Source organism: Tachysurus fulvidraco, chromosome 4 (genome assembly GCF_022655615.1).
Source record: "Tachysurus fulvidraco isolate hzauxx_2018 chromosome 4, HZAU_PFXX_2.0, whole genome shotgun sequence".
Taxonomy (NCBI): domain Eukaryota; kingdom Metazoa; phylum Chordata; class Actinopteri; order Siluriformes; family Bagridae; genus Tachysurus; species Tachysurus fulvidraco.
Window position 1 is genome coordinate 10,732,898 of NC_062521.1, and position 14,400 is coordinate 10,747,297.

The following is a 14,400-nucleotide window of genomic DNA, read 5'->3' on the forward strand; positions in this document are numbered from 1 at the left end:
CTTAGAATCCTGTGGATGTACAGACTGAAAGCTGGAAACTCACGATCAATAAACTCCCAGTGGCAGGAAAATAACAGCTACGGGAACATGCGGTAGTAGATGAAATAAAGATGGCCTGCAGTGTGTAAGGCTTGTGGATTTTAAATATCTGGACCTTGTATGACTGTCTTTAATTAAAAACAAATATTTCTCACCACCCTTCAAATCAAAACTCGTCCAACATGCTTTCGTCCAACTCAAATATCAGCTGGATTTGGGATCGTCTCATTCTCTATCTAGCCAGACCTGTGTTTATTGACTTTTGGTTCGGACTGGAAGCCTGCCCAGAACCGCTCTGAAGTGGCCGTCTATGGAGTGCAGCACCGGCGGTTTACGGTATTGCTCACATCTCTCGAGTGTAGCTTGGATAGGTCTGCTTAGTAATTCTCAGCGATGCTCAGTGCGTCAAACCTGACATCCTGGCACTCCACAAGTGGATCCATTTCAACCTCCATTCTAAAATGGAAGCAGAAGATTTGAGATCTCTACAAAACCAACACTGCATCTGCTGTCAGACATCGGTCGCCCATGCGTTAGCACTGTTTCTGGTCCTGAACGAGAAGGCCAAGTGTTACTGAAAGAGAAGTGCTAGTTGAAATAAATCTTACCGACTGAGGTTCTTATTCAGCAGCGTATGCTCAGTTATTCAAGAACGCTGCTGTTTCAGCTTTTATGACCGTCAGAGTCAAGAAATAAATAAATAAAAAAACGAGAGAACTGAAAGAATAATAGAATGTGTAGTGAGTTCAGGAAGCTTTTATTTATTTACGACACAGTACAACATTGATTCGTTAACAGCACCTACACAAATGCACAAAGCGTGTGCGTGTGTGTGTGTATATATGTATAATATTTATAATCTATCTATCTATCTATCTATCTATCTATCTATCTATCTATCTATCTATCTATCTATCTATCTATCTATCTATCTATCTATCTATTTATTTATTTATTTTTGTGAAGGGTTATTTCATCCAGCACTCCATGTAACATGATAGACATGCTTCCATCAGCTGTCATTACTGTCCCAATTTGAACTTTTTTATTTTGAAATTTATCGGTTCTCCTGGGCCTGAAATCGACACATTCCTATCTCACACATTTTCCAGGTTTTTCTGGTAGTATATTTTTTTTGTAATTTATCTAATAAGTAAATGAGCTGATTCTGTACATTTTTGAGCTTCAGGGGTTTTGCCTGTTGTTTTTAGATATCCTGGTCTGACTTTGCAAAATTTTAAGCCAAATCAGACCAGCACGTTCATTTTTCTTCTGCACGGAAAGCTCGGATTTTCGGTTGCACGTCGAATTAACGGTATTGAATGTATTCAGAATAAAATACGTGATTTGTAGCTTATAAACGGTGTCAACGTTAGCATTCATACTTATATTTTGTGCATTCATGCTCAGTTGCCTTTAACAGCCATTTTCTGCTCTTCCCTACTTAATTAAACCTTTGGGTACATTTGCACCATCTGCTTTTTGTCTGTGTACACTACTGAATGAAAAGCACTGCTGGTGTCTTTTCCCCTCATCCTGTTTTCCCTTTCTGTCCCCTCGTCCCTGCCAGCCTGCTCTCTTCTTCTTTTCTGCTCCACTGCTCCTGCACAGTGACAACATGTACCAGCAGCACACATGTAACCATCAGCCTAAGGGAGAATTGCCTTGTGCACATTGCTGTTCTGCTACTCTCTTTACACTCAAATATTACCATGTTTTTACGCTTGTGTGCCCATTGCCATTTTGTTAATGACATCTAGCGTTTTCTTTAACATTTACAAAATTTGCTGAGTTTATATCGATGGCCAATATCTAATCTCGGTGTTAAAAGTTTTTAACTAAAATTAAAAAAGCTTCATAATCTACAGCGGTGTCAAGGTTATGGAATTTTGTAGATGATGAAATGAAGTACTAGAATGAGCAGTAAGTATTAAAACAAGCAAACAAGCGATAAATATTAAACTTAACTGTAATTGTCTTTAGAGGTTTGAAGTGCACACATGATCTGTGCAGTTTTGGCTGGCAGATTGTTCCAGTTCCAGGTATCTTGGAAAACCCTGCCTAGGGATGTGTAGACCTTTTAAATGCATTGCATGTATTGCAGCTAAGACATTTGTATCCTTGTGTTTTTTATTAAGTAAATTATGTAGTATTTAACTAAATATACTTTAATTCACTTTAATTTTTAACTTGAAACTGCATTTTTATATTTTTTATATATAACAAATATCTTTAGAATATATATATATATATATATATATATATATATATATATATATATATATATATATTCTAAAGATATTTAATATATTTTTAAGTAACATAATTATAATCTTTTTTTAAACCTTAAATTGTTTTATACCTCTATGCTGTTGTATCTTTAAATCTGATTGTCGTGCGGTCATAGAAAATAAATCAGCAAAAATACTCTAAAATAAAAACTCTGATACTTGACAATAATAATAATAATAATAATAATAATTTAGTTAACATTTAAGGGAGGAGTCTCCAGTGTCAGGACAGCAGACTCTATAATACCAGTTTCATGGTAATATTACCTAAAAAAAAAAAAGGGGGATTAGAGGCTAACATAACATAAACAAAAGTCTTTTGTAAAGAATAATATAAAAATATTAATAGAATCCAAAATTCAAGATTACTATTAGATATATTTAAATGTGTATGTATTTATCCCCGATGAGCAAGTCTGAAGTGATCGTGGGGAGGAAAAAGTCCCTTAGATGGTGAAGGGAGAAACCTTGTGAGGAACCAGACTCAAAGGGGAACCTCATCCTCATATGTGTGACACCGGAGGGTGTGATTATAAATGTACAGTCTGATAAATGTTGTATTGATTAGGAGGTTGTTGTCCTTAAAGACCACATGGACTTGGCATCTCCTCTTTAGTGTAGAGTCCAAATGGAGCTGGTAGATCTCTAGGTGCCTCAGGATTCCTTACAGAGTCGACCTCATCTCAGTGGAGATGATACAGCGGTGATACAGGAAACAGCACATAAATGACAACAGGAACTAACTTGAACCAATGTTCAACAATATTAAATGTATTATTCACTGTTAATTAGTATTGCATGCCATTCATTAATTTCCAGTACAACCAAATCCTTATGTTTGTAGAACAATGAAATCAAATCAGCCGTCTTCAACGTTATATATGTTTGTGTGTGTGTTTATATGCCTTATTTGATTGAGCTATGCTGAGGAGTGGTTTGGTTAGGAGTGTTTAAAGGAATGTTTCTAAGGTCAGATACATTTGTTTCTTACTGACGAATAGACCGTTGGTAGACATTCAGTGACCTTCACTGTCAGTGTGTCATCAGAGTTTTCACAGGAGTGAGCATGTTTCTTCTTGTTGTTGTATTTATATTTTAAGGATGAATCCACAAGCTTGCTTCTGACGTGTAGTGTTAGTCACTATTAAAGGGTAGTTGTTGTTTTTTTTGTTTGCTTGTTTTTTTGCTGTGTGTGGTTAATAAGCAAGTTCACAGAAACTTTATTTATTAAACAGAGTTTTGTTATTAATTTTATTTATATATATATATATATATATATATATATATATATATATATATATATATATATATATATATATATATATATAATTTATTTATTTATTTATTAAGTGTACTTGGTTGTTTTATTGTCTTGTATATTCATAATGGCACAGTGCAGCACTGCTTACTGCTGTTCTTTCAATCTGACTGTGCTTCTTGCTGGTGAGCTGAAGGGATGACGTGTATGCTGTTTAACGAGAAAGCCTAGAGTGATGTCTCCAGCTGATTATGTCAGTTTGGCTATCAGAGCAGTGTTGGTGATACAGCGCCTTGGCTGCTGACCACTCACACTACGCTTTCAGCAATGCTAGCAGAGGACCAAAAAAAAAAAAAAACAGTGACTATACTGTTTTCCTCAGGCAGCTCTTTTGCCACAAGCCAGCTCGTCATTGACCATTAGCTTCAGTCTGTGTAACAAAGATTTGTCACAGTAGTTCCGTCAACAGCCCCCTGCTCCTGTTCCCAATCCCAATCATTTCCACATCTCTCTTTTGTTTGTCTTTCAAAGCGCGTGCGTGCGTGTGTGTGTGTGTTTGTGCATGATAGGATGGGTGAATTCTCCCAAATTTTGCTCAATACTAAGTGACTGGCTTTGGATCCACTGGGATCTTCTCCATGAATAATGAGTAAGCTCTCAGCAAACTATTAATTCATCTTAATATTAAGTTACATTTCCATATGTACATATGCTACATAACTTTTTTCATAGCATCTCTATAATTTACTTTAACTGAAGAATTGTCAATTAAGGAAAATTTAGTAAAATTATGTCGTTGTGCTTCAGTGTTTTCCCCTTATGGTGTTTAGAGGTGCTTCTTGGTGTGTGTGTGTGTGTGTGTGTGTGTGTGTGTGTGTGTGTGTGTGTGTGTGTGTGTGTGTGTGTGTGTGTGTGTGCACATGCACTCATGCTCGTCATTTTGTTTTGTTCCAGTGAAGTCTTTCTTCAGGTAATTAATGCTCTTGGATTCTGGCCTGCTCTTGGTAGAATGAGATCATTCATGGCCAAAAGGCCTTGGATGATGAGTATTTGGCATCAGTGAAATTTGTCTCTAGAACAGTGGAGGATTCTGGGTAGGGTGATCAGGTCAGTAAGGGATGGAGGATAATTATAGTCACATGCCTGCAGATCTAGGCACATTTGAAGGTTGCATGTCTGAATCAGAAACGACAGCCAGTTCAGACTTCAGTTCCTTAAGAAATGGTCATGCTCTCTACTGCTTAAAACTTCTGTTATGGTTTCTGCTTTAATGAATGTAATAATTATTAGTATATGTAATCTTAGCTGGGTCAATTACATAAGCTCAGCTCAGCATGGCATATTAACCGGAACCATCCACGTTGTCGCTATTTCCACCGCGAGTGAGCCATATTTTAGTTACTCGTGCTGGATTTGGTTACTCTTCCTACCTAGGACATATGGCTTGAGCTAAAAAAAAAAAAAGTACAGAATATTGATTGATCAATCATAATCACAAAAACCTCCTCCTGATCATTATTTATTTATTTATTTTTGCTTCTCTATTGGCAAAAACAACTCTTCAGTGGTAGGCTAGTTGAAGGTCTGCCAAAGCTTCTCGCTATTTTATACAGTATTTTCTGGCATATTTAAGTACTCTGTGTGTGTGTGTGTGTGTGTGTGTGTGTGTGTGTGTGTGTGTGTGTGTGTGTGTGTGTGTGTGTGTGTGTGTGTGTGTGTGTGTTACCGAACATTTTACCCCATCAAACAAGAACTAATATCTTTTTTTAAACCTTGTTGTCCTTCTTCCTGTTCTCATTTTTTTTCTTCTTCTGCATCATTTATCTCTTTATTTATGTTGGTAAAAGCATTATCCTGAACCATTTATCTTACACAGGGTTATGGGTAACCACAAGGTGGGACACACAGACCCATACACATACTACAGATAATATAGAGATCCACTCAAGCCTACAGTACATGTCGTTTGTACTAGAAGGAGTGTGTGTTTATGATGTATGAGCTTATCCAAGATATAATATATAAACTAGATATAATGTATAAGCGTACATATCTATTGGACTTTTTCCTTCCACATGTTATGTCCTGTACATTACCACAGATTAGAAACTCCTGTTCTTTCGTGTAGCAGAGACACCGAAGTCGAGTCCGTACTAAACCGCGTCGGCCCCAGTCCACGTCGCACTGATTGGATCACGTCAGTCATGCATGTGATTGAACTAGCTGTCGCTTCAACCTTTCTGTCGCCCTGATGTCAAATACTCATTGTCAGTTGCCATTTAGTGTGTTCTTGTGATGCTATAATGTCTAGAAGCAGTGCCTAGCAGAAACGCATTTACTGTGCTGCACATTTCATGCCTCGTTTGCTTGTGCTTGGCGGTTTGAAGTTAAAGTTTATTGCCTTCCCAAGAGAAAAAGATGCACATGGAAACCTCAGTGCCACAACTGCATTTCAACTGAAGTGCTCATTTAACATGGTTTGTATGGTCAGTATATATGGTTAGTTTGGAACTGCTGCTTTCAAGGGGGTTCTAGTGGCACGCATGTGTGTGCAATTTGATGAGTGGGAACCTTAGTTTTTATTAGCTTGGATGCAAGTTCTTTAAAAATGTTCAAATGAAAGGTTATCTAGCCAATTGTGCCATCTAAAACATGTAAGATTACAGTGAAAGCAAGCTTTTCTAATAATAATGCTGTAGTGTAACATAATAAAAGTATGTTTCCCAATAGCGCCAATAGACTTTTTAACAGACTAAAAGCTTAGTTTTTACATTTCTGTTGAGATAAACAATTCCAGACATAAAGACAGTTTAGAGTTTTCTAAGCTTGCACACTTAGTAGTACTAACAGTAGTATCCAACTGGATAGTAAAGGTACTTGTATTGAGCTATATGGCTAAACCCACAGAACCAACGATCAGTGGGTGATTGATTGTTCTCATCTCTAAATGATCCAGTGGTGGATTATTTCAGTTTGCCTTGTTGTTGTAGGCTGTTGGTAACATGGGAGAGGGATCAAAGTGTGTTATCTGTATCTCGCTGGCAGTAAATGGACAAGGGCTGGGGGTGTGTGAACTTTTGGAGGGCTACCATTCCTTTAAATAAGGATCTTTCATTGACCTTGCCCTGTGACAATGATAAAGACTTAAGTGTGTGTTTGTTTGTGTGCGTGTGTTTGTCTGTGTGCGTGTGTTTGTCTGTGCATGTGTTTGTCTGTGCATGTGTTTGTCAGTGCATGTGTTTGTCTGTGTGTGTGTTTGTCTGTGTGTGTTTGTCTGTGTGTGTGTTTGTCTGTGTATGGGTGGGGTGGAGTGTGTGTTTGGGGTGTGTGTATGGGTGGTGTGTGTGTTTGTGGTGGGGGGGTGTATGGGTGGGGCAGGGTGTTTTTGTTTGGGGTGTGTGTGAGACTCTCAGACCTGCAGGATCACCGACAGTGCTTAGAGGCAGGTTGATTTTTTTTTCTTCAGTGGATCTGTTTACATGCACTTGTGGCAAAGTAGATATGGACATCCTTCTGCTGGCTGCCATGGCGATGCCCTTGCATCAATATGACTGTGTCCATGTATCCATGCCACGGACAGTGTTGACGGTTATCCAGCAGAAATGCTAATTAATTCAGACGTGACATGGCCAGTCTGCTCTTCTTTTAATTTCCCTCGTCTAATTTCCCTTAGGTGTGTTGGAGTCCTCTACATATAGACACCATCTCGGTTTCAGCAGACCTCAGGCAGCTAACAGTGTCTCATATCACTTAATTGTGTTTTGTTGTTTGTCTGTGTGTGGTGTGAGGGGTATGTGAGTGTGTTTGGGAGTATGGGGATTGTTTTTATGGTGTTATGTGGCGTTATGGTTTTTGTAATACTTGTATGGTATGACATATATGCCAGTGTACAAACCTGCCCCTTGACCTTCATCAGCATCTGCATGTGTGTGTAAGAAGTTAAATAGGTTAGGAAGTTAAATAGGTGTTATTTATTCAGCTTAGTGTTTTTCATATGGTTGTACTGCATCTCTAAATTCTGTAATGAAAGGTTTTTTGTGTGTGTGTGTGTGTGTGTGTGTGTGTGTGTGTGTGTGTGTGTGTGTGGTAGTGTCTTATTATAGTGACCAGCTCCACCGTGACTTTACTGAAGGTCATATGCCAGGCCCTGTTAGCACAGATTTCACAGCGACATGTCAGCTGTAGTGTGGGGGCAGATGGTTGGTTATGATGCTCTGTTACAGCGGGGGCAAAGAGGGGAGGGGAACGGGGGGACTCTGGAGCAGAATAAAAAACAGACCACAGGTTCTTCTATTAGAAGGTCCAAAGCCTCTGAGTTGTCATGGGTAAAATTTATCATGACATAATGAGCCATGCTAAACATGGAGGAGCGGGTAGACTGGTTATTGTGGTGATCTCGGGGCATTTTTGTCTCATTTCTACCTTTCATTATAGGATTCTGATCAAGGCAGTGAAAGGGTTGGGATCTAGCATTGACCTTGACCTTGTCTATGTAGCTGTAAAGGTAGTCTGTTTTTTGAGCAGTAGTAAACTCACTTCTGGTAGCTGACCTTGACCTTGACTATATATGTGTGTTTTCAGGAAGTAATAAATGCTTTCTGTGGAATCTACTCTTGACCTTGAGTATTTTTTCAAGGTACAGCCCTGTTTCTAAAGTGTTAGAAATGCTGTTTTTGTGTGATGGCCTTTAAAGCTACTGTAGACTATATAGATACTGAAAATAATTAGTTTAGTTGTCAGATGTCAAAATCTTTGTGTATGGATTATGGAGCTTACATTATTATTAATTATTATTAATATTATTATTAGTAGTAGTAGTAATAAAATACAAGAATTTATCATTGAATAAAAACTTAAGCATTGAATAATGTTTTATAGTTTACAGTGATGGTCATCAAATTATTGAAGTTTTCAAGCATGCGTTTTTTTATTGATTTAATTATTTTTGAATTTTATTACCAGCGTGTATTGGTCATGCTGCTGAATTTACATTCCATTTGTTATGTCCTCTAGATGGCAGTGTTAGCTCAAGTTTTTTTTTTGTACCACAGCTTGACATTTTTATAAATTATTTAATTCTCTTCTAACTTCTAATTTACATACTACAGATTCATGACCATGCCTAGATTGTTGAACACCTAGTAATGATTTTAGACTAGTGTGTGTGTGTGTAGTAATTTATTCACAATCCTTTTATTATCCACAACGTGCAGCCCCATTATCACTGTACCTAGACCATCCATTTGCCATTCCATTTGTTGTATCTCTGGCCTCTTCTTTACTCTATTTAAGTAAAATCCTTGGATTAATCTCACATGTAGTGATGTAATCCATATTTGCACCGTTTAACTATTATTGAACAGCAGAGTGTAGCTCTTTTTGAGGCTGTATTTGAGTCTCAGTGTTTAGGTTCTTCAGTCTGTACATTCACTTTCTAGAACCGGATTTCTCGAAAGCGACTTTGTGGTCAAAAGCATTTAAATTTAAAGATTAAATTGTAGTTTTGCAGAAAATTCAGAATAAAACTGTTCAATAAATAAGAATGATCTAAAACTGATCCTGATCTAAGATGACCTGTTGTATCTTATATCAATGAATTACTAATTTATTGAGTTATCTCATTACATTTTTGTCAATTAGAAGTCATTTGTTATTCTTTTTGTTTCAGATATAGATATGATAAATATGTCTGAGACTTTGTAGATCATGCTCTTAAGGTTTCATTATAAATGACGTGTGTAATGTAGTACACTACATAGGGTGTATAATGTAGTACACTACATAGGGTGTATAATGTAGTACACTACATAGGGTGTAGCTGGCCAACTGAGGCACGTGTTATTTTTGTGTATATCAGAAAGATCAGTGTATATCATAAAATCATACATCTAGAATCACTTGGAAAACATATTTTAGAAGATTGAAATGTTTTGGTTTTTCAGATTTTTTTTAAATGTATGTTGATTTTTTTTTAAACGTATATTTGATTTGATTTTCAGTATCACTAATGAAGCTGGAGCATCCATCTACAGTGTCAGTCCAGAAGCAGTCAAAGAGATGCCAGACCTGGATCCAAACCTGAGGAGTGCAGGTAACTATTGCTTAATTTATTCTCTTATTGACTGCCTGTCTGTCTCCCTCTCTCTCTCTCTCTCTCTCTCTCTCTCTCTCTCTCTCTCTCTGTGTGTCTCCCTCTGTGTCTCTCTCTCTGTATCTCTCTCTCTCTCTCTCTCTCTCTCTCTCTCTCTGTGTCTCTCTCTCTGTATCTCTCTCTCTCTCTCTCTCTCTCTCTCTCTCTCTCTCTCTCTCTCTCTCTCAACATTTTTACCACCTTGACAGGAAAACTGCCAAATGTCTGTAATATAATACTAGCATCAAAGTGTATTTCCAGTGAAGTTTTAAAATCTCACATTACATATGAATTGTAAGCCTGAGAGTTCTCTTCTATGCTAGAAAAATAGCTCATTTTTGACTGAGGTTCACAATCTACATAAGAATGGTTTTAAGCCTTCCATACTTTGTCCTGTGTTTTTGAGCACAGGAGCTTGTCCTGCCGTTGTAAACATACCTTACGTTTTCTCTTCAACTCAGCAGTCAGTCATCTAGATTTTTCCCTTTTTTTTTTTTTGTCGAGTTATGTTTTATGATGCCTTTGTGGGCACTTGCCTCTAGGCCATGTCAGGGCATAACTGACCGCCCACCTCAAAGTTTTGCTTTTATGCAAGCCATGCAGAAACCATACATGGCTTGCATTGTTTATAATATTGTATTTGTTGTTACTCCTGGTCCTGCTAGATCTGTGCAACTCATTATGTTACTGTAAAACCGGACTAGACTTCTCAAGCTTTGACTGTGTCCTGGACCACACAGATGCTTAGTCTGTAATCCCACAAACAAAAAAAGCACACAGAAAAGCTCTGGAAATGACTCAGATGCTCTCAAAAGCAGGATCTGAGAATTATTCCAGACTTCCTTTTAAAAGCAGTAAATCAGTATAACATTTATTGTAAATTTTCTCCTAGTCAAGTGCAAAGGTGAACTGGGGAGCTATATTTATCTTTTTTTTTTTTTTTTACGAAAGCCAAAAGAAATTGCAAGATTGTGTGTACAGTATGTGTGTGCACGTGTGCAGTTCTGTAAGATTAAAAGTCCTCATAATGTTAGGCTTCTCATTATACTTTCCATAAGTGTCTGATTTCTCATCATGTCTCTCTACTTACACTTAGTGATTGTGTTCAGTTAGTCAGTTACTGTGCGCTCAATAATTCACTTTACACTCAGTCAGTGATTATTCAGTTAGTCAGATACTGTGCTCAATAATTCACTTTACACTCAGTCAGTGATTATTCAGTTAGTCAGATACTGTGCTCAATAATTCACTTTACACTCAGTCAGTGATTATTCAGTTAGTCAGATACTGTGCTAAATATTTCACTTTACACTCAGTCAGTGATTATTCAGTTAGTCAGTTACTGTGTGCTCAATAATTCACTTTACACTCAGTCAGTGATTATTCAGTTAGTCAGTTACTGTGTGCTCAATAATTCACTTTACACTCAGTCAGTGATTATTCAGTTAGTCAGATACTATGCTCAATAATTCACTTTATACTCAGTCAGTGATTGTGTTCAGTTAGTCAGTTATTGTGCTAAATAATTCACTTTACACTCAGTCAGTGATTATTCAGTTAGTCAGATACTGTGCTCAATAATTCACTTTACACTCAGTCAGTGATTATTCAGTTAGTCAGATACTGTGCTCAATAATTCACTTTACACTCAGTCAGTGATTATTCAGTTAGTCAGATACTGTGCTCAATAATTCACTTTACACTCAGTCAGTGATTATTCAGTTAGTCAGTTTTTGTGCTAAATAATTCACTTTACACTCAGTCAGTGATTATTCAGTTAGTCAGTTATTGTGCTAAATAATTCACTTTACACTCAGTCAGTGATTATTCAGTTAGTCAGATACTGTGCTCAATAATTCACTTTACACTCAGTCAGTGATTATTCAGTTAGTCAAATACTGTGCTCAATAATTCACTTTACACTCAGTCAGTGATTGTGTTCAGTTAGTCAGTTATTGTGCTAAATAATTCACTTTACACTCAGTCAGTGATCATTCAGTTAGTCAGATACTGTGCTAAATAATTCACTTTACACTCAGTCAGTGATTATTCAGTTAGTCAGTTACTGTGTGCTCAATAATTCACTTTACACTCAGTCAGTGATTATTCAGTTAGTCAGATACTATGCTCAATAATTCACTTTATACTCAGTCAGTGATTGTGTTCAGTTAGTCAGATACTGTGCTCAATAATTCACTTTACACTCAGTCAGTGATTATTCATTTAGTCAGTTTTTGTGCTAAATAATTCACTTTACACTCAGTCAGTGATTATTCAGTTAGTCAGTTATTGTGCTAAATAATTCACTTTACACTCAGTCAGTGATTATTCAGTTAGTCAGTTATTGTGCTAAATAATTCACTTTACACTCAGTCAGTGATTATTCAGTTAGTCAGATACTGTGCTCAATAATTCACTTTACACTCTGTCAGTGATTATTCAGTTAGTCAGTTATTGTGCTAAATAATTCACTTTACACTCAGTCAGTGATTATTCAGTTAGTCAGATACTGTGCTCAATAATTCCCTTTACACTCTGTCAGTGATTATTCAGTTAGTCAGTTATTGTGCTAAATAATTCACTTTACACTCAGTCAGTGATTATTCAGTTAGTCAGATACTGTGCTCAATAATTCCCTTTACACTCTGTCAGTGATTATTCAGTTAGTCAGTTATTGTGTGCTCAATAATTCACTTTACACTCAGTGATTATTCAGTTACTGTGCTCAATAATTCACTTTACACTCAGTCAGTGATTGTGTTCAGTTAGTCAGTTCTGTGTGCTCAATAATTTACTTTACACTCAGATTGTTCAGTCATTCATTATATACTTAGTCAGTGATAGAGAAATAGTTCATGTAGTCACTGACTGACTGAACATAAAGTAACTGACTAACTGAGGGTGTAGTGACCAGCTGACTGAGTTTGACAGAGTGATGACCTGACAGGTGACTGTCTCTGTGTATACTGTGACCTTTAAGTTCAGTCAGTCGATCACTGTGTCGTAAGAAGTTTTGTTAACAAAATTGTTGTGTTATGTAAAATATGTGAATAACCAGTTGAGCCGCTGTGTGGCTAACTAACTGAATTTACTGTTAATTACACACGTAATCATTACACACAACATATTTTTGCATTATGTCTATTGACACATTTGAGGCTTTCTTTTTTGTTGATATTTTGAGTCCCTTTGTTAAATGGGAAAAATATTAGTGTGAGACGGATGCTTTATAATTGTGTGTTGTATCATTAGCTTTGTGCTCAGGTCTTCATCAGTGAACATTTAGGCAAAAATGAATTTGTGTTATGTCTAAAATGAATTATGCTTACAATTACATTATTTACTGCCCAAATCACCACCCAAATGAGTCTGCTTCCTTTCAAGGTTTCTTCCCCATATCATCTCAGGGAGTTTTTCCATCCCCTCAGTCTTGCTTATTAGGGATTGATGTTAGAAATAAATAGTAATTTAGTTTTAAACTTTACAATTTTTATTCTTTTTCTATACTTCTATAAAGCTGCTTTGAGACAATGTCAGTTGTTAAAAGTGCTATACAAATAAATGGAATTGAATTGAATTACTGAAACACCGACTGTAGATAATACCTGTAGTTTAGGCGTGACTGAGACTTTAAGTAGGTGTTTGTGAGTGAAGGATGGAGGTGGGATGCTGGATGATGATTGCCATGCCTTCCTCGCTGCATCTCTGCACTGGGCTCAGTGGGAAGCTTCTGCCTGCAATAATATTTGCACTGGGATAGAGTTTCAACTCAGGCCTTGTACAGTACATAAAAAAGCACCGCTCTCCCTTGCTCTCAGTAATGTGGACCTTGTTTTCAAGCAGTCAGACTGAAACCAGCTCTTGTTCCCTAACATCTTTTCTCTAAGGGTTTACGTTGTGTGTCTGTCTTTTCCTCTCGTTTTCAACCCCCCTTACACATATTTTCATATTCTTTGTCTTGATCGTTCCCAGTTAACGTGGAAGCATTGCTGATTCTCCACGGTGGCCTTCAACAAAGCTAAACAAAATGAATAACAACAAGTAAAGCCAATATCTCATGCAAGCCATGTTTATTATTAGTATCTGGGCAAATTGTGTTGACAAATCTCATTGTATTTTATTGGCAATTTTTACAGGACAAATCGTCAGATTTTATTCATTTCTAAAGTGAATTATTTGGTCTTGTTTGTCCAGACGCATAAACTGTCTCCTGTTTTTACTTAGATGCTAAACTTATTGAGGATTCTCTCTCTCTCTCTCTCTCTCTCTCTCTCTCTCTCTCTCTCTCTCTCTCTCTCACACTCACTCACTCACTCACTCTCTCTCTCTCTCTCTCTCTCTCTCTCTCTCTCTCACTCACTCACTCACTCACTCACTCACTCACTCACTCACACACACACACACACACACACACACACACACACTTTGGTTAATGCCATGGCTCATTCATCTGTAGCTCAGGCTGTTAAATGATCCTGTCATGCATTCGCACTTAAAAATCATAGCATGTTTATTGATTTTTCCTTTCCAGCCTCTCAACCAAGCCCCAGTCTGTAAGGCTGCTAAAAAGCTCCAATGTAGTTTTTCTAAATTACAGACATGGTAAAATTATACCTTGTCCGTAATTTAGAGTCATGGATGGTAATCATGGATCTGATTAATTTTGTGGGCTGTAATTAATT

General features: G+C 37.1%; 1 protein-coding gene across 4 annotated transcripts in view; it reads left to right on the plus strand.

The window, feature by feature from the left end:
• Window positions 1-14,400, plus strand: part of srbd1 (S1 RNA binding domain 1) — a 54,469-nt gene that overhangs the window by 18,087 nt on the left and 21,982 nt on the right. For all 4 annotated transcript variants that reach the window (XM_047812790.1, XM_047812789.1, XM_047812792.1 and 1 more), the window contains one exon: window positions 9,588-9,679. In XM_047812790.1, the coding sequence (XP_047668746.1) occupies window positions 9,588-9,679 (92 nt within the window). The remainder of the gene's footprint in view (window positions 1-9,587; window positions 9,680-14,400) is intronic.